This window comes from Manihot esculenta, chromosome 1, assembly GCF_001659605.2.
Source record: "Manihot esculenta cultivar AM560-2 chromosome 1, M.esculenta_v8, whole genome shotgun sequence".
In the NCBI taxonomy this organism is placed as follows: domain Eukaryota; kingdom Viridiplantae; phylum Streptophyta; class Magnoliopsida; order Malpighiales; family Euphorbiaceae; genus Manihot; species Manihot esculenta.
The window spans coordinates 31,170,242-31,191,773 of record NC_035161.2 but is presented as its reverse complement, the minus strand read 5'-3'; the positions used below and the strand labels follow the sequence as shown (position 1 = coordinate 31,191,773).

The following is a 21,532-nucleotide window of genomic DNA, read 5'->3' as shown; positions in this document are numbered from 1 at the left end:
TATTATCTTTAATTAAAACAAAATTAAAAATACAATAACATATAAATAAACATAGTAAATGACTTTAATATTAAAATGATGAGAAATATTCAGATATAATGATGTAGTATTTCCAATATACCTAATAATTTACTCATATAATTAATAGAATCACTAGTATATAAAAAAATTTGGAATTTTTTTATAAAAATAAATAAATAAATCTTACTTTAACATCTTTTAAATCCATGATACGTTGAGTCCAAAAAATTTTCATGTTTCTTAACCAACAGTGAATAATATAGTTTTCGCAGCAAATCTATCTGTCCACCGTGTTTAAGGGAAGAGGAACCAGTGATGCATGTCCTTAGGGATTACACTTTAGTATATTTATCTTACATTAATGTCAAAGATATTATTTAATTTATTTTTATATATACTAATTATCATTTTATCTTAAATGGTGGTATTAACTTTCTAGCTATAAAAAGTTGAAGGAAAAGGAGTTTGTTTATTCTCCTTTACAATATTCAGCTAAAAAATAATAATGATTTTTTTTTAATTTTTTACATTAAAATTCCCACCAAGACATTGTAATATACTTTTTATTAAGAATTTGTATTGTCTGTCATGTGTTTAATAAAATAATTATAATTTATGCATACCACCTTCAAAAACCTAGCCATGATGTTGGCATTATTTATGAGAATGACCATCTAGTCATTTCATGTAATTTGTTGCAAGAAGTTTAGTAAAACTTATTGACTACAAATTATTGAGTTGAATCTTATTTCTTGAAAGGTTGTTTTTTTAGCTAATTTTGATTTAAAATGCGAAACCTTTATTTTTGATAAAACATAATATATATAAAGGATATTAACTGTTCAATATTTTTACATTTGAGATGCTATATATATTCCAAGCATAGTGAATAGTTCGTAAATTGAACTTATAAACATGTCTCTTCGATGATAACCACAAACTATAAGAATCCCATTTGCATGGTTTTATGGACAAATAAATGAAATTTTGCGGAAACAAAATTGCATTAAATTCTCATATTTACATTATAAGTTGTAAAACGATAGAAATTATTAAAAAAAAAAAAAAAAAAAAAAAAAAACCCTACTTTGCATGTGTGTAGGAATCATCCGGATAAGACTTGCAGCTCTGATTTACAAAAGGAGGAAAAGGGAAGGAGACTTTGAAAAGAAAATGGGCCGGTTGAGCCACAAAGATAATAAACATTGTGAGAACTCAGCCCCACAGTTCATTTTCCTCCCTCTTCAAATTCAGTTGAACTTGAACCAGGCTCCTCTGCTCTTCAATTTATGCAGAACCGGCTTTGACAGACAGCCACTACCAATATCCTCTCATATCTTCTTCTTATTTTATAAACACAAGTAAAAATCAGCAAGCAATAGATTTTTTTTTTTTTTAAGAAAGAAAAACTACAAATATCAGCACAAAGCACATAATTTCAGCATTGTTGGTGAATCTGTTGAATGTTTCAAACTACCACTAATGTGTCAAATCTTGGATTCAATAATCTTTAAACACAGAAATCAGTAAGTTTTCTTGGAAGGGACGACTTCCCAACATACAGATACATTAACGCCTATAAAACAAGATAGCAGCAAATCAACGTTTAGCTCCGAAGGAATGCCACAGTAGCAACACGTGATCCCACTGATCCACCAAACATGAATGTGGGATACGTTTGAACATGATTGAGATATCGGAATACAGGAGGATCTCCAGATACTTGGTCCTTCTGACTCTCTAATCCTTGAGATGGATTATTCCTGTGGTTGAAGTTTTCCACTTCTTGCACCAGTTCATCCTTTGTATTGTTACATGACGTGATCACCTAAAATCGTCACCAAATTAAAATATATATATATATATAATTGAATTTTATTATATTAGTTGGAATTCAAGTAACAGGGAGCCACGAGTACAATTAATTACTGCTTACCAATATTCCACCAGATGCAACCAACTTTGAAACAGAATCCCAGTACATGATCCTAAAATTGAGGGGAAGGGGGAAGTCAGCATAATTTTCCACCATGGAACAAATGAATGATTAAGATGAAAACTTACTAACAATACTAATAATAATAACTTGCTCATAGTAACAACAAAATATATAAGATTCAGATACAAAGGCCAGGAGCTAGTAAACAATCCTACAGTTACCTTTTAATAGGACCATCAGGATGCAATCCAACGGCATCTAAAGTTCCTTTATCCATGACAAGCTGGAACTTTCTTTCTATCTTTGTTTCAAGAACATCATCAACCTAAAGATCACATGGAAGTGTCAAAAATAAATTTCAAACCAAATTTAGGCAGAACATCAAAAACAAATACTTATGTCAATAGTAAGGCAAAGTATGAGCATAGATCCTCAAAACCAATGCAGTTGGCATTCAAAATTCATAAACAATCAAATGTAATAAAGCAGAATATCCACACTCTGCAAACTGAAAAGCAGGCATTAATAAAATTGTTTTAACAGAGTGAATGTTTCCAATTCTAAGATGTTTGGGGCACAAAAAAAAAGGACTCCAAAAGAAAGTTCCAGTAGCTTTGAAAATAGATATTATCACAAGAGAACCAAAAGGAGACACTAGTTTGAAGTAGACAAATTCATAAAATTAATCCACATGATCAAATAACTAAGGAAGGATCCACAAACTTCATTACTCATTGTGCTTTAAATTATGCAGTGTCATTGCGCTCCATACTCCAAGCAGAGTTATACATTGTATGAAGTTAATGTAATGACTAGGAGTGTAGATAACAGTTGCATGTAATGACAAAAAGTCCAGTAATATGCAAAGCCTTGCACCAAAAAGTGTAAATCTTATTGATGCCCAAATGAATGTGATAAACAACTTAAATACCTCTCACATAAAAACTATATGAAATAGGAAACAATGTTGGATTCATGTTACAGTCTCAAGTTCTGGATTGCGTGACAGGTCTGCTTATAGTAAAATCAGTGTCCAAGGCTGAAGCCGTTGATTTTCCTTGATTCTTTTCTCGCCCAATTATTGTTGTTGTGGGCTCAATAAAGGGAGTTCTGACTTTTTAAACTCGTTGAGAGAGAGTTCAGATCTCAATTTAGATGAAATAAATCTGCTTATTTAATTTCTGATTTTTTAGCATTATATATAGGAAATAGTGTTAATGTTTAACACAATTCTACTAAGATAGGAGTCCTAGGAAATAAGAAAATTAAGAGATAAGATAAAACAATCTAATCGTAAAATAAAGAATGAAGCAATCTAATCTATAAATAAATCAAATGCTAGAAAAGAGTCCATAACATCGCTCCCCTTGGACAAAGAGCTTGTCCTCAAGCTCAAAGGTCTATTGAATTAAAACCTCTGGACTACTTCGTATGTGTTTTCACTTGGATCCCCCAATCGTCGACCTGTAACCAAAATAGTATCTTACATTGATGACCTGCAGTATAACATTCATCGCAGTTGTAACACAGCCCCTTCGCACATCTATCTGCCATTTCGCCTTTAGTCAATCTCTTTACCATAGGGCCCTTAGCGCTATTGTTGTGACTAACTGTCTGAGTATTATTGGTGCTTTGATTTTGGAGTAATGTGGATGATAAGAGTGCATACTGTTTATTCCCTACCTAAATTGGTGAAAAATTTCCTACAGCTCCATTTTGCGTCAAAGTCTGTATTTTTTCAAAGGTCCTTGCTAAGCTCATAACCGTTGCAAGATTGGGTGGACTTTGAAGTTTCACATCCATTCTAATCAATTTAGTTAATCCAGCTGTGACCATCTCCACCTATTGTGGACCTGTGATTGAGTGTACCCTTGCTAACAAAGCCTGAAATTTGTGTTGATACTCCTCTACACATCTGGTTTGTTTCAAGTTGGTTAACTCACCCAAAGGATTGCTTCTTAGTGGAGATCCAAAGCTAGTTTTTAAAGGTGTACCAAGTTATTCCTAGTTCTTCCTAGTTCTTCCTGGTCTAGTTTGAAAATCCATAATTGAGCCTCTCCAATCATATGGAATGCTGCAAGTCCCACTTTGTTGGCCCTTACAGTTCTTTAATTATAGAAAAATTGATCACAACGGTTCAGCCACCCCAATGGGTCCTCTGTGCCATCATCATAGGTAGAAAAGTTCAACTTAGTATAGCGTGGCACTACTATAGTTTCAGGTCTAACACCAACCCGATCTTCAGTTCTCTTTGGAAAATTTGATTGATTGGTGCTGCTGCTCGTTCCCATTTCAGGATCTTGGTTCTAGGGGTGAGCATTCGGTCGGTTCGGTTCAAAACCGAACCGAACCGAATAAACCGAAAACCGAAATTTTAGTGTTTATAAAAACCGAACCGAACCGATTTTGGTCAGAAACCGAATCGAACCGAACCGGTCTGATTCAGTTCGGTTCGGTTTGATCGGTTTCGAATTTTAATAATTTTTTTATTTTTTACACTTTATTTTTACTATTTTAAAATTTAATTAAAATATTTTAATTTTAATATGATTTAATTTCTCTATATTATTGAAAAAACATATTATTATTACTAATCGGTTCGGTTCGGTTTTTTCGATTTTTTTCTGATCAAAACCGAACCGAACCGAAATCACCGAAATTTTTGAAATTAAAAACCGAACCGAACCGAAATATATAAAAAACCAAACCAAATTTTTTTAAATCGGTTCGGTTCGGTTGGTTTTTTCGGTTTGAACCGAATACTGCTCACCCCTACTTGGTTCTTCCTTTATTCAACCTCTTGAGCCAAAGTTAATTGCTTAGTTATGGTCCTAAGTAATCCTTGAATCTCTTTTTATTCATGATATTGCTGATGGTAAAATTCCTAAGAGAGTTTGATATGGGATTCTAACTTTTGCGATAGATTATTTTGATCTCCTGTGACGCTAGGCTTTGATATCAATTTGTTACGTTCGGGTTATGGATCGCATCGCGTATAGTAAAATCAGTGTCCAAGACCGAAGCCATTGGTTTTCCTTGATTCTTTCCTCACCCAATTGTTGTTGTTGTTGTGAGCTCAATAAAGGGAGCTCTGACCTTTTAAACTCATTGAGAGAGTTCATATCTCAATTTAGATGAAATAAATCTGTTTATTTTATTTCTGATTTTTCGGCAATATATATAGGTAATAGTGTTACTGTTCAACACAATTCTACTAAAATAGAAGTCCTAAGGAATAAGAAAACTAAGAGACAAAGATAAAACAATCTAATCCTAAAATAAATGATAAAGCAATTTAATTCTAAAATAAATCAAATACTTGGCAATCTGATCCTAAAATAAATCAAATACTAGAAAAGAATCCATAAAAGGTGTAAAATGTTCATTGACATAACTTGTTCTCACTATTCCAACATTTGTTTATATGAAGCACAATGTAACAAAGTATCAACTTTCAAGATCCCTCTGTGTTCTTGTTCAGACTTACAAGTAACAACTAGCAAGATGCACCTCAAGGCACACACCTAGTTGAAATCCTACTATTATATATATATATATTTTTTTGTAGTTGTAATTATCGACATGCATAAAAATCATTAAAAAAAAGCATGAGAATGATGGAGCTTTTTTCTTTTCTTTGGGTTAGCAGTTGCTAGGATCTCCAACTTGCTCGAGGAAAAAAGCAGATGGTGTTGGAGAAGTAAGAAATCAAGATATGTAGAACCACAGGAACAAAAGGGAATAATGGAGTGAGATGGCTTATAAGTGACAGTAACCAGAGACAGTAGCAAATATGCAGCAGCAGCAGGACAGTGGGTTTGCAAGGGCTTGGAATCAAAGGGAAACACCGCCCTTCTTTTTAAATATAAACTAAAAAAAAAAAATTTCAAAGAAGCTAAAATAAAGGTGGGGCATTTGGCTCTGATACCAAATTGATGTAGAGCAAGAACACAAAGCATAGAGGGACAAACAAATTCTCAGTTGGTAGAGACGTTCTCAAATAAAAGATGAGAAATTCTCAAATTTTATTAATTCCCAAAAATGGCACCGTAATAATTTTGATCTACCAACCTACCTACCTAGACATTGGATATTTATACTTTACCAACCAGTCCTGCTAGTGACCAATTAGGAATGCAGAACCAAAACAGATTAGAAATTCTAAACAAACTCAAACTCAGAAAATAGCAGGCCTAATATCCCACAGCAACAGAATTTCTAAATCATGGAACTCTAGCTTTCCTAATTTTAGAGCGGAAAATTTAAACAACATAATTCTTAAATAATCTTACTTAACATCCTTGATTGCATCACAAAGAAATAAGCCAAATCAATCGAGTTGTAAAGTCAAGTGCAAATTCCAAAGCCTCAATCTCATGGCCTCAATTTGAAGCTTGTTAATTCAAATGAAATAGATGCAGAAGAAATTGAAGGTTATCAATCTGGTGGTCAAAATGAGAAACTTAAGGAGTTGATTTTGGAATTATGATGACGATTCATAGGCAAGTCTAGAATATTCAGCATCATTCAAGGTAGTTCTTAGTAGTATCTTAGACTGGCATTCTATGCAGTTTTCTTTGGGTAAGTATGGTCACCATTTTATGTTTAATGGTCTCCTGGTTTTTCAATGGTTATGGTTTTACAATATGCAGTCAAGAATTAGAATCTTTCATATAACAATTATCTAGATGATTGCAACTTTTTTTATTAGTTATTTCACTAATTTCTTTTTGCATATTATTTTATTAAGAAAATTTTCAAATTGCTTCAATTAGGTGAACTTTTTTTTTCTTTTTTTCCATTTCCTTTTCTTCTATCTTTTTTTCCTCTGGTTGAGTGCTTTTAGGTGATTGAGAGATCTACCACCTTGAATGCACCTTTTGCTTTGGCTATCTATTGTTATTGTAGTGGTGAGAATCATTTACAACCTGGTGGCAGTGGCAAAAAAATAATAATAATAATAATAATTGATTTCTTCATCTTGCACCATTCCACTTCCTTAATATTGCATATCATACTCCCAGACCATTCTCATAAACAAAATAATGAAGGAAATAGATGATCATCCTTTGGACTTTACTGAGTACTGAGTACGAGGTCTTTTTTTCTAAACCCAGTTGATCTATATCAAGATTCATGCTGTCAACTGACCTAGTTCTGACTAAAGTACATCCATATCCAATTTACTAAATGATTTTTTAAATTCAGTTTAACAAATTAAGCCAAGAGATTTTTAAAATTCAGTTCACACCAACAATCCTAACATATTAGAATGCCAAAAACATCTATTAAGTCCATGTCTACGGTGAAAGACATTCTTAAAGATGGAAAAAACAATTATGTAAAGTTTATTAATGCACCTAATAAGTATAAATGCTTATGTATACGTATTTATGCATATTGTATATGCTATTATTTCATAACAATTTCAAAGTTGTACCATACCAAAAAGTTGATGCTGGAAAAACCATCACGATCAGCAAGATTCCTAGCAAGGTCGATTGCCCCTTCACTATAATCAACTCCTGTTAAATCAGAGAACCTGCAGCCAAAGATCACCAAAACCACATATGTTCACCATTTTAGTTTACTATAGCAACCACTATAAAACACTAGAACAAATATTTACTAAAAAAACTTTAGTCAAAAAATTGAACAACAGTTCCGTATCAACTGGCAACTTTGCGTAAAACTTACAGTATACAGGCAGATATATAAAGAAGAGATTATTTCACCATTCATTTACCAACCAATGATATCTAGTATTCATTAAGTTCAAAATGGTAGATTTGAATTTCAGGACTGTCCTATATTAATCTCCAAATTCCAATATACATGTGCATACTGTTCCCATAGAGAGAGAAAACTTGATCAACATGACTTCTTTCTGCAATTTAAATTAATGCATCTTTATGAACTAATCTAAAATATTTTGATTGATTTAGCATATAATACCAGAACTACAGGCAAAATCTCAGTGTGTACCCCTGCTTAGCAAGTTCTTGAAGGAGCAAACCATTGCCAGTTCCAATGTCAAGTACACTCCAGCTAGACAAATATTTATCACCCTGTTCACCAGGTTCAGACTTGATGTCATCAATGTGATTAGGAATTTGACCTCGTGAGATCTCAATGCACAAGCTCTTGGTCCAAGAAACAACGGTATCCATTACATCAGACCCAAACCTATGAAAAAATATGAAAGATAAAAAAATAAATGGGTTTTGGACAGCATAACAGCAAAAATCACAATATCTTTGAATTTCGAATGCCTTGCCAATTAAATTCAACAATAGATGCTATAATATGGGTGCATATCGTACAAATGGATCTTCAAAAAGACAAGTGCCTGAGCAGCACCATAAATTTTTTCAATATGACCTTTTGGCGGCAAGGAAAGCCATACAGAAGCATCCAAATGCCCTTGTTATATGGGTCAAGTAACCAAAAAGAATGTGCAATGGGTCTACCCCTTGGGTGAGAGTTAAAACTTCAAATAAATGCTTAAAAAAGCACAAATGACTTTTTCTCTCTGTCTTATTATTACTATTATGAAACTCTCTTTATCTGATCAAGAGCTCATGTTATTCTTATAACATCTTCATAAATAAAACAAATAAAAGCACTCCTACAGGAAACACTAATATGAATCACATAAAAAAAAGTTCATACTTTGAGAAAGATACAATTGATAGTATGCCATACTCCAAGAGCGTGTTGGATCAGAGCCCATTAGCTTGATACTCCAGTAAGCAAATGAAATAGGGGAAGGGTCACAAATTGCATCATGACTTACTAATACCAAAATCTTCTAACTAGTGAGCCAGAAAAAGAATGAAGAAGCATTTAGCATTCAAATTATTATTTTTCTGAGATAGATTATAACTCTGGATGACTATGATAAATTTCCTTTCAACAATAGCAATGCATATCCTTCAAAGAGATGGAGCCAAATCTTTTAATCTTAGATTCTGTCAAACACTAAGGTTAAAAGCTAAAACTGAACATAGCCAGAAAGATGCCAAAGAGACAAAGCATATTCTGGGGAATTTTTACGGCTCCATTCTGTTAAGTGATGAAACTCATGCTCTGTTGCAGTGTCCAGTAAACTGAAGAAATTTACTTGTTGAACAGAAAAAATACATGGATGAAGGAGTGTTTACCATATTTCACCAGCATGGCCATGCTCACGAAAGTTTGCCAACTCATCTGCATATGCAGCATCCCAATAAGTCTGAAGACCAAGCATTGATGCCCCACCTTCACCATCTGCCTCGTCTTTGTCAGAACTGTGTACACAAATATACCCCATTTGCACAAAGGTGAACATCAAACAAGTACCCAAACCAACCAAGAATTTTCCAAGGTGAGCAGAAAAAACATATTAATCATCGTTAGTTAGCTCCTTTTCCAGCACTTTAAAAACTTCATTAAACTGGTCAACCGCCATTGAAATGCTCAGATTCAGGAAAAAAGGTACATAATCATTAGAACACGAAGCCATGAATCTTACTAATACAAAATGCAGTCAGTCAAAGTTTTCAAATTTTACTAGAATTTCTAAAACAAAAGTAATAATAAATCTGGAAAGTGAAACTACTATGTTTCAACTTGTCATATTATCCAAGAACAATAAAAATCCAACCAAATAATTGAGTTAATTAAGCATTTCGAACTGAACTTTTATGCAAATCCTGACCTACGAAGCAACACGTAAAATCCCTAATCCTAGCCAACAAATCCAATTATCTACAACACCATTTCCGATTCCCAACGTAGAACACAAATATCCAATTAATTCATACCTTTCCCAAATCTTCAGCGGAAAAAGGGGCAAAAAGGAATGAAAAAGCACTAACTAAAAGAAGTAGAGGTGAAAGTTACTTGTAATCAGAAGCGGCGCGGAAGTTAGCAGAGCAGAGAGCCTCGGCGGCATCTGCGTGGCGTTGATCATCGTCGAGAGTACTTCCGTAGTCGCTCTTTATGGACCAGGAGTCGGCAGCGACGGACCTCTCGTCGTCGGAAACCAGATCAGCAGTGGTAGCTCGGGTTTGGTGCTGTGTGAGGTCGGCTTCTTCCGGTTGCAACCGTATTCCCGCCATCGAAGTATATGATTAACCTGAGGAGGCGAGAGACAAAGAGACAGAGAGAAAAAGAGAGAGTATCAGGGGAATCACCGTGGAGTGGCACCGGACATGGTCAAACTTTATAAACGGGTGAAATTATTAAAAATACAAATATATTTTCTGAAAAAAAAAATCTAATTTGGTGTATATTAAATTTAAAATAATTTATTTTTCATTATGATGGATTCATATAATATTATTTAATTTAATGCTGCGTACATCTAATCTCTTGATTTAAACAAAATTAACGTTAATAAATAAAGTGCAAACATTTGTAGAGTTGTTTCAAATATCCATTTTATGAAGTATCCGAATTTTGACCACTCCACTTTTAATTGTAATAATTTTTAAATTTAGAATTTAAATGTATAAATTATCATATCATATACATATTAAATATTTAATAAAAGAAAAAAATTATTTAAATGTATAAAATTTTAATCCATTTTCCACCGGTCATCACATGTCCTCCTTGGTGAAAACTGAAAAATGATGGTCTACGAGTCAAGAGGAGAATCGTTGACCCATGATAGGGCAAACAACGGGACCAAGCATTTGACTCACAAAGATAATGATCAAACTGAAATCAGATTCAATCAAGCAAATAATACTAACTAGCTTTAGCTAATTTCTCAGTTCAATTCAAATAGCTTTTCTTATTTTTTATTTTTTAAAACCAAACATAATATTTCACTATTTGATTTCTAGATTGAAATCATCTATATTGTTGTGAATTTTTGAATTTGAATTTTTATCAGAATAATAAGAATAATAATAATATACATATTATTATTTTTATCAGAATTAATGTATACATATTTACATAACTAAATATTTTCCAAATGTATTTTACGCTTCAAAACAGCGCATAGTACAAATGCACGCTTATAGCTTAAGTCAAAAGCGACGGAGTTTTCTACGATTTTGTTCTGCAGTTGATTGAATAAAGTTTCAACAATATGGACTCCAAAATGATCCTGGATGGGCTTCTCCAGTATTGCTCTCATGTGCAAAACACCTTCCCAAATTTCATCAGGACAAGGAAGTTCCAGGGCGTGCATTCTTTCGATGCTAAAACTCCCATTTTTCTCAATCAAATCCTTTAATTCTATTGGATTCGGGAAGTACAGCGGCAGGTTGAAGGAATCTACTTTTTCTTCACTAACCATTCCCTTCACCACCATTAACAAACACTCCCTTTCGTCAGCTCAACAATTATGTGAGAATATTAATTGATTAATAAATAACAGAGGACAGACATGCTCACCATTTTGACTAGATCCATGAGGGTAGATCCCAAAAGATCAAGGACTGCAGTGAGAACACATTTAGTATCTGGATGACAACTTGTTAAGAGAAAAGCCATAAGCCCTCCAGGAACAAGCTCCAGGGCCCTGGCTTTCAGAAAGGACTCCATGTCCTTTGCAAACTGCCTGGTGTAAGCCTCACCAACTTCCTTTGGAGAGCTTGTAAAATAAACTTTCCCTTTGTTCCAAGCTGGAGAACTTATGTCTAGAAGCTCATCGGGCACCTTTGAGAGATGTGCAAGTGCATGAGAGGAGTAGGCGAAATGGAGAGAAGCTGGAGGAAACAGGCGACCATGAAAGGATCCAGGGACGCCTGAGGCATAGTATTCTTTGTTGCTGGGGATGGTCTTGAAAAGCAGATTGAAATCGTTGGAGACTAGATCATTGAAAAACACTTGAAACTCAAGACCGTCTGGATCCAGCCCATGAAATTGGCATTTTAGCTTTACAAGTTCTACTATGTTTTCAACTGCAACAAATGTGTTAGGCCCGGCAGCACAACCCAAGTCTACGATCCTGAATATGGTCGGAGAGAGTGAATATATTTGCTTGATATCAAGTTTCTCAAAAATTGTCTCGAAGATTATACCCTTTGCCTTGTCTACCCCAATTCTCTGCATTACAAAAATATTGGCTATCATTGGACATAATTTGTATTTACTAGGAAAAATAGACTTTGGTGAAAGAGAATACCTGCAAGAAACAATTGTGGATGTAGCTGTAAATGGAGTTTCTGGTCTGGTCACTGGCCATTTCTAGACTTGTGGGTGTGGTTATGGTTGGTTTACAAACACAACTTATAGAGGCATTGAGCATATTGTAGACATCAAACCACTGGAAACCAAAAAGTATAACACGAAGGAATTGAGACATCTCTTGCTCATATCGAAGAAGAATGTCTGATCTGCCGGTCAAACATAGAAAAAATCTTCACAATGTACAGGTGCTACGTAATATTCTTGCCACTCATGACCTCTGTTCGGTTCCAGATTGGCTTTTCTTAATGTATTTAACAGAGATTTTGGTATCTGTTCGAGTTATAAATTTGTTTTTATTTGGAAATACTTGAAGATGATAGGAGTTATACGATGAATCGTCACCTTATGTACAAATTAAAGAAACATATACTTGACCATTGATTTGTTTGAATAATTGAGCGGTTAATTATTATGTTCAAAAAAGTTCTTTAATTAAAAATAGTAGGATGTAGCAAGTTTAAAAGAATTTATTGAATTTAATAATTTACTGTAAAGGATTAATTTATCCAAACATAGTGAAAATTGACCTATAATATTTTTTTTATAGCATTAATACAACATAACTCTGATAATTTATAGAGCAAGTGAACCAGAAAGCTACATATAGATGGCCCAGATAATAACTGTATCATACAGGAGATGTTATGCAAGAACCATTAAAAAAATTCAAGCTAAAGACTCCATGTTCTCCTGAACCAAGGTCGGATCCTTGGCTGGCCCTGCTAATCCTGCAGGGCAAACTGAGTGGAGAGACCGATCCTTAGGAATTGAGCTGGTGGAATATGAACCACACGCTGCGGGCAAAGTTTGGCCTCCGTATGACTTGCAGACATACTCTACAAAGTTGCCATAGTTCTGCATCCAGGGGAAAAAATGAAAGACAATGTTATTGGGATGGCAAGAGAAGAAAAAATAATCAAAATTTGTGAATTTTTTTATCTGGGGGACCTCAAGCAGAGGAGTTCCATTCACCACCACCCATGGTACGTATCTGTGAGGCGGATTCAGATTATCAGTTTTACTTCCGTATTGTAGTAAAAGCTGTCAGGATGAAGCATTCATGTCAGTGAATTCAATTATATTTACTGTGGAGTTCTGTGAAAATAGTTAGCCAAACCTGTCTTCCACGCCCACTTTCATAGCAATACTTAATGGGTTTTGCAGGGAACCCCAACTGTTTAGCACATATATTATAGGATGCATCTGCTCCATTTCCAAGACCAATGGCAGAAGATTGCTCTTCAATGCACTGAATCAGGTTGAAGTGCTTAATCTATACAGTAATTTGACAGAAGATCAACCATAATCAGTGTGTAAAGAAATCAGCAACTTATATGAAGCAGGAAAAGGGGAAAGCTGGCCTCACCGGATCAGGCCAAATGTTGATGACACAGGCATGGATGGTATTAAGGTAGCATTCGTCTTCCCCATGCTGCCAAAAACCAAGTGGAAATTTGGTTAATAGGATTTAAATGTACTGTACAATTTAGGTGAAGAAAGAAATAGACCTGGCATAGAATACTGGTATTGGGTAGAATCATAGCATTGCCCCAGGGGACCATCTCCAGATCAAGAATGGTCATGAGATCAGTGTTGATGGCCTTTGCCAGAGGATCCACAATGAAATTCCTGCAATAGGGACACAGGGTTTCATAATACAAAGACAGAGAAACTTTCTCGGGATTGGCCACAGCGTTCTTCTTGGAATGAAGAGGACCTGATTTCATGGCAACACTAGAAAAATGGGAAGAAGAGACCGACACAAGCAGAAGAAAACTAAGAAGAAAGAGGAATAGTACTGGATTAGAAGCCATTATTTTTCTTTTTCAGAAAGACAGCCCAGGTACACTGAGATTGAACGTGGTGGAAGGGTTTGGTACATATATGCAGGAATCTAGTCATCTAGCAACTGCTATATCGCTTCTGTCCCTTTCTATACATGTGTGACTAGTAATGCTGACTGTTAGTGGCATTAATGCTCTGTGATAAGTAGTTGAAAGGTGTATAAATGAAGTGTTGCTATTTGCGTCGGCATACAACCAAATCTGTTATTATCTTCAACACTGGGACTAGGAAGTTATTACAGATAGTAAACGAAATTAACCATAAAAAGGGCTGTATCAGGGAAATCGATAAGAAGATTAGATAATAGAAGTAATAACAGTTCAGTAGATGTTGATGCCTTGAGCATGATCTAATAGTCATCAAACAGATTGACGCAGATTAGAAAATGACATTCTAAATATTTTTTCCAAATAAAAAAGGGATGATCAGTCGTAACAGTGGATGCACAAGCAATCCATGAAATTCATCATCGGCGCCTCCCTTTTTTGCTATCTTAATGTTTATTAAGTCCACTTGTCTAGTCATGTTAAAGATGACTCCGACGTTCAAACTTTAGTCAACTCTTTTACTTGGCAAGTAGGTTAATCCTTGAAATTGATAAAATTGTCAATAAAAAATATTTTTTTAATAAATAAATAAATTGTTAGGACGATGACTTCTTTTTTAAAATTAAATCAAAATATAAAATTAATTTATTTTCTAAAAAGTATTTTTCATAAAAAAAAAGTGATTTCTATGATATGGCATTAGTAAAAAAATAATAAAAATAAATATTAATTAAATTAGAGGGAAACCAATAAATTATGTGCATGATTAAAAATAGAAGGCATCTGGTAGGTGGTATGGAAGTGTGCCACAAGCCCAAGGGTGTCAATGAAAATGATGAAGTAAGGTGTCCAATGCACCTCTCATCCTCTGCCAGATAGGTTCAGTCATGACACCTCTTCCATTTTCTCTTTAATTAAGTATTCTGCAATTAACAGTCTGCCTACCAAATCCTCCCCTCACACGTTAACCATTCTCACAATGAGTGTTCAGTAATTATAAAAAAAATTGGTAATTTGTTGATTTTTATTTTCAATCTTCCTTTTGTTTTTTCTTCAAATCAAAGAGAATAATAACTAATATTAATTCTTTTCCCTTCCTTTCCTTTAATTTTTCTTTCATTACCAAACAAAAGAAAGTGACCACCCTTCTTGTTTCCTTCAAAGTTATTTTTCCTCCTATTTTTCCCACGTTCAAAATATATTTATAGTTATATATGTATAAGAAAAATACTGAATTAATTTTCCTCGAACAAAATAAAAATTTATCTCGTCCATTATTTTATTTTATTTTTTTAATTCGAAATTTATTTAGTCCATAGTATGCTGAAATTTGTTTTTGATAAATAATATTAATATATGGTAAAACTGAAACAGCGAATGGTATTACGATTTTATTTTGTCGATAATATTACGGTCAACTGCTTATTTATTTCTTTAGTGCATGGAGACAAACTGATTTTTTAAAATTAAAATAAATAAATAGTTAATATATAGATTTTATTAAATTAAGAAACTAAATTGTAATTTAATTTATTTTATTTATATCATAGCTAGTCAATTGCTAAAAAAACTGCTAATATTGTTGATTTATTTCCTTATAATAAAACTGAATTTGGTAGTTTAATTACGTTTCTCTATTGCAATTTCACAGCTTACCTTCAACTTGTAATCCATTATTTTTTTAAAAAATTAATTGACGTTTGAATCTCATAATACTATTTATTTATTTCTGTGTATTATATATTTGGAAAGAGAAAAAAAATTACAGTGTTAATAAATTTTATTTGCAAATAAAGAAATTAAAAAATAAATAGAAAAGAATAATAATATATTCAAAATGGACAAATTTTATTTGATACGTACAAATATTAAATCATAGAAAACTGTTAATAGATATTTCTAAAATTTAAAATGATAATTATTCATTAGTTAGATGTATATACATAAATATAAATTTCTCATTCATAATTTATTTTTTCTATAATTTAAATATAATAAAAATAATTAAATAATATTTTATTCCTATAATTATTAATTATAGTTAAGAAAAAAGATATTTATTTACTATTTATAAAACGATATTCCTTCCACTGTCCTTACCCCTTTTTTCCTCAGATCCCAAACTAAAGGTCAATATTTAAAAAATAATAATAATAATAATTTTTATTTTCCTTTTTATTGATCAATATTTTCCCAAACCGGCCCTGATAATCTTCCATCTGCACGTCGTCGTTTTAAACAATTCATAACTCTTCCTATATATACATGTCAAACCCCCGGCGTATCATCTTAACTCATCTCCCACCATTTTCTTCTTCTTCTTCGATCTCGCTCTCTATCTCCTTCAGATATATTCTCTGTTTTGTTTTGCTTTCCTCTCTCTCTCTCTCTTCAAGAATAATATCTATCATTCAGAATTTTCCTGCTCATTAAATAAATTTTATAAAAAAGGTAGGAATTCTTGAATCTCCGATCTTCTTAGCTCTTTTAATCATGGGAAACTACCTTTCTCGCAAGCTAGTGAATCCATTATTATTCAAGAATCCAAAATCAATAAAAGTGGTCTTCCCATCTGGAGAAATCCGGCAAATCCACCAACCCACCAAAGCTGCTGATCTCATGATGGAGACACCAAACTTCTTCGTCGTTAACTCCGCCTCCCTGAAAATCGGTAAGAAGTTTCGTGCACTCAGTGCAGATGATGATCTTCATAAGGCAAATGTGTACTTCATGCTTCCTATGGATAGAAAAAACTATGTGGTTACAGCGAGCGACTTGGGTGCTCTGTTCAGGACAGCCCACACTCGTGCAGTGAAACGGATTGCTGGAGGGAAATTTAGGGTCCGGCCAGATACTGCTGAGGGTTCGGTGGACGCAGTGGTGGTGCCCAAGCTGAGGTTGGAGGGCATAGGAGAAGTTTCTACGCCAGAGTTTAAGTATATGTTGTCCATGTCACGATCAAGAAAGCCATTGTTGGCAACGATAGATGAAGAGCCGGTTCGTTCAATATCAGCAGGCGGACGCATGTAGGAGGAGGCGACGGGCACTTGCCAATTCAACTAAAATTCAATGGCAAACTGTTTTATTCTTATGTATTATCGCTCACATTTAACAAAGGGCTTTATCCAACTCAAAAACCAAGTCATGTATTTGCTTTTTGTCCGACCTTAATTATTTTGGCTTATTATTCATATTTATTAAATTTATTGCTCATCATATTATGATTACAAATCGAATCCGACTTTGGAAAGCTTGTATTTGAATCGATTATAAATTAGTGCTAATAATTTAATTTCATTGAATTACAAACTCAATTTATTTATTAGACAAGTTTAAACATTAAACTTAAATTTAAATCACTTAAAAAATAAATAAATTTAAACGTTAAATTTTGAATAATTGACGAAAATCTTGATTTATTTATGGCAACAACACTACTATTATTACTGTCTCAAACTCAAGATTACAATTTATTCGAAAAACAATTCAGGTTTGTATTGATTTTTATAATGATTTCCCCTCTTCTCAAAGTTACTCGAAGCATAAAAGATAAATTCTTTAATTATTGAGCTTTGCTCACTATTATTATTATTATCTTATTTAAGATTAAAAAAAAACATTAATTTGTTAAAACCCCGGAAGACATATTCCTTCAATCAAATCCATATTATTCAATTAAGGGGTTGAACCTTTTACATCACAATTATTCCATTATAGTTTATGCAATCGAAAATATAATTGAATTGTATTTAATTAAATCTGTAAAAAGAGAACGCAAGTTAGTGATATCCACGGCAGCCACTCTAATATTCAAGTCAGTAAATTGGAGAATAGAATGAATGAAAAACTTAAAAGTATTTGTGCAAAATAATTATATACTTTTATATATATGATCACTTTTTTATATTATGAAAAATTATGAATAAATATAATATTTTTTATAATTTGACAATGATGTGAGTGTGAGAGATTCCTCTGAATTAATTGGTCGGAAATTTTGTGAATTCCATAATTATATGCGCAATAGAAATATATTGCATTATAACTACTAATAGTAATTTTAGGCCGAAACTCGACATGTTTAAGAGAATGCGAGTCTTGACAATGAATCGGATATTAAAGTACGTATTTTTTTTTTATGAGACTGAATTACTCATTTATTAAATTTTTATCAAGTGGTCATGTTTCATAGTAACAAATCATAGCCGACTTTAAATGATTCTTATGTAACATCAATATCATAAGATACTGTATATATAATTATGAATAACAAAATTGGATATACTATTTAATTTATTAACATTTTATGAGTTACTTTAAATGACTCTTATGTAAAATTAATAATGTAAGAGACTGGGTATATAATATATAATTTTGAATAATTAAATTGGATATACTATTTAATTTATTTATGTTTTTTGAGGTGGAAAGATAAACTCAGTCGATTCAAACTCTAAGCTCTCAAATAAATGGATGAAGGCGAAAATGATATATAAGGCAAAAATTTATAGGGTCAAATTAGTTCCATCAATTTTTGGTTCAACATATACTTGAAAACACCAAAAGCTTGGTGGTAAGGTGTATAGTCTTTTTCGCTTAAAAACTTCTCATCCTAATCATGCTTTCTTCCAATTTTATACAGTATCATTTGACCCTGATTTTTGTTCTTTTTATTTTTTTTTTAAATTAACAACTTTATTCTTAAAAATACCCTAATTTTTATATGAAAAAACGGTTGACACATTGATATTTTTGCAGTTAATAAATATCATTTATAAAAATATATATAACCCCAACAGTATAGCTAGATATTACTTACAGGTGATTTGAATTTTTAAAAGTTTAATATAGTTGCACTTTATAAATCTAGGAGTTAAATAATCAAACATTAAAAGTTTAGAAATTAAACAGTTTGATTTTTTATATTTCCATGCTAAAATTAAATATATATTTGACCAAAGAAAAAAAAATACATTAATGTGTTAATTTTATGGTAAGAAGTAGTCTAAATATGGCATTAAATTATTTTAATTGATAAATTAAGCATCAGTCGATTTTGATATTTCAGAATAGTTACTTACAGTCATGAACAAGCAAACCTTGTTACAGTGAGGCATTTGCTATTAAAATGTAAATTAACAGAACAAACCTTATTTTGTTCTGTTGATCTTTGTTTCATCATTCATAAATTAATAATTACTTTTACTAGTTAATGGTGGTTATTGACAAAATATATTTAATAGATTGTGAATCTGGTGAATATAAGCGTGATAATAGGCTTATTCTTTTAATTATTACTCTAGTGGTCAAAGTCAAATGGACTTCTCTCTCCAGTTTCTCTAGAGTTTTTTTCTTTTAAAAAGTCTTGTGTTTTTTTAGAGTGTCGGTTTCTCTTTTTCTACTGCACATTGGTTTCTCCTGTCTGATAGATCATCTTTTCCGCCTTTTCAGTGATTTTTTCTTTTGATTTTTATTTTTTTTCTTGTTCTCTCTAGTTTTTCTTACACAAATCAATAGTTATTTGCGAAGGTTCTTCTTAATCTTTTTTTTTTCTCCTTTTAGTTTTTAGAGTGTTTATTGTTGGTTTTACTTTGTACGCGCGGAATGATAAACTCATAAATTTGGTGCTATTATTTACTTTGACGAAAGAGATATGATTTTGATTTACAGAGCAGAGCTCGAAAAATACGATTAGATCATTGAAAAGCATATCCAATCGCTTTTTTTGATATCATAAATCTGTTGAGTTATAATTTTAATATAAATGGTTTAAATCTGTGTGGTTATATTTTTTTTAAGTTGAATTCGATAGTCATTAGCGTTCCGTGGTTAGGATGGTTCATCACTGGACTACCTCCTTGATTTTCGATTGGTTTTCTTATCATTTTTACACAAGTCCTAATTTTCTCAATTTTCTTATAGCAGCCAAAGCAATCATAAAAAAATCTGATAAAAAAAAGCTTATTCACCAAATTCAGCTTATTGGATCTCTAGATTTTAACTGAGCATATTTTATTTCTCTTTGCTTTTAAGTCTAGAGATTTTTTTATTTTTGTATATGAAATTGGATCTATATTTTTCAAGTTTTTGATAATATTTATTATTTTTAAATAAAAAAATTTCGACTACTAATAAAATATTTCATTAATTTAATCTACGATATTGAGAATATATAATAATATGTTATTTTAATAATTATATGGACCATGCTAAGTAATATTAGATATTTTTGAAATGGGTAGTTGTTAGCAAATACAATAAAAAATAATTTTTTAAAATTTAATCCTTCAATTTCTAAATATGAATGTCTTAATTATTTTTTTTAAATAAACACTCATTTTAAAATTATTGCGAAATAAAGCCATAAAAATATAAATTTAGTGTTTTTAACAATAAAAGTAAACAAAATTGAATATCTCCTAACATGGGCTTGCATTGTGTCGCAATTACTATAATAAACTTCATATAAATTTATTTTATATCAAAAAGAGGTTGTGTTTAATTTCTCATATTCATTTTTAATCAGTCTTACTTATACCAAACAAACAAGAATGAAAAAATTGTAGCCCTACGGCTGGTCTTACTCGTCACATACTATATGAAAATAAAAAAACTTTTTAAATATATTTAAATATTATAATTCAATAGAATTCATTCAGGTATGGTCAGAATTCAATTAATAATTAATAATGATAGTAATTCCTTATTTTATTAATTTAAGAGTTAATAATAAAAAAATTATATTTTTAATTTTATTATAATTATATTCTATATTTTTTATCAATTAAAATTTAATTATTTAAAATTATTTCAATTATATTTATTGTTTTTTTTAAAATTAATAGAATTACTGCATCATTTATCACGTCAATATTATATCACTACAATATATATTTAAAATTTAAAATTAATAAAATAAATTATTATACTTTATTTTTATTACAATTTCATTATATATTTTTATTTTTTATTAATTAAACTTTATTTTTTTAATTTTTAACTAAATACAATCCATCAAACTTATAAAATTATTAAGTGACTATTAAATATATATAAAAATTATTATTTATATTATTATTTAATTTTTAAAATTTTTATCAATTATTTTATAATAATAATTTATATTGACTTTTTTTAGCTAAAATTATTATCAACTAATTTTTATTAAATATATTAGTCATAATTATTTAAAAAATAATTTAAAATAATATTTAATATAATTTTATTTAAAATATTAAAAATAATAAAATATTTTTTAGAAATTTTTTTAAAACTATTATTTTATCTTTCATTTCAAGTATAATACTAATCCGTAGCCTTTTTCTAAATTATACTAGTATTTAGAATAAATTTTAAAAAAATTAATAAAATAAATAATTATATATTTATATATTTTTAATTTTATCATAATTTTCTATAAATTTTTAAATTATTAATAATTTTATATTTTAATATTGATATAATTCTATTATAAATTTTTAAATTATTA

General features: G+C 31.3%; 4 protein-coding genes across 4 annotated transcripts; 1 reads left to right on the top strand and 3 right to left on the bottom strand.

Moving 5' to 3' along the window:
- Positions 1–1,439: 1,439 nt before the first annotated feature.
- On the bottom strand, positions 1,440–10,162 carry LOC110631380 (EEF1A lysine methyltransferase 2). Its single transcript, XM_021779190.2, has 7 exons — positions 9,845–10,162; positions 9,124–9,249; positions 7,946–8,146; positions 7,406–7,502; positions 2,182–2,285; positions 1,958–2,009; positions 1,440–1,849 (listed from the first exon to the last, which is right to left on the bottom strand). The coding sequence occupies exons 1-7, from the start codon at positions 10,060–10,062 to the stop codon at positions 1,628–1,630; spliced, it is 1,020 nt and encodes a 339-aa protein (XP_021634882.1). The 5' UTR covers positions 10,063–10,162; the 3' UTR covers positions 1,440–1,627.
- Positions 10,163–10,893: 731 nt separating this feature from the next.
- Positions 10,894–12,556, bottom strand: LOC110609869 (loganic acid O-methyltransferase). Its single transcript, XM_021749697.2, has 3 exons — positions 12,087–12,556; positions 11,354–12,007; positions 10,894–11,258 (listed from the first exon to the last, which is right to left on the bottom strand). The coding sequence occupies exons 1-3, from the start codon at positions 12,264–12,266 to the stop codon at positions 10,914–10,916; spliced, it is 1,179 nt and encodes a 392-aa protein (XP_021605389.1). The 5' UTR covers positions 12,267–12,556; the 3' UTR covers positions 10,894–10,913.
- A 117-nt stretch (positions 12,557–12,673) lies between these two features.
- LOC110621344 (gamma-interferon-responsive lysosomal thiol protein) lies at positions 12,674–14,055 on the bottom strand. Its single transcript, XM_021765604.2, has 5 exons — positions 13,660–14,055; positions 13,518–13,583; positions 13,269–13,424; positions 13,100–13,192; positions 12,674–13,006 (listed from the first exon to the last, which is right to left on the bottom strand). Exons 1-5 carry the CDS (start codon positions 13,963–13,965, stop codon positions 12,818–12,820), a joined length of 810 nt encoding a protein of 269 aa, XP_021621296.1. The 5' UTR covers positions 13,966–14,055; the 3' UTR covers positions 12,674–12,817.
- A 2,300-nt stretch (positions 14,056–16,355) lies between these two features.
- Positions 16,356–17,245, top strand: LOC110621353. Its single transcript, XM_021765613.2, has one exon. The coding sequence runs from the start codon at positions 16,537–16,539 to the stop codon at positions 17,071–17,073; it is 537 nt and encodes a 178-aa protein (XP_021621305.1). The 5' UTR covers positions 16,356–16,536; the 3' UTR covers positions 17,074–17,245.
- The last annotated feature ends 4,287 nt before the right edge of the window (positions 17,246–21,532 follow it).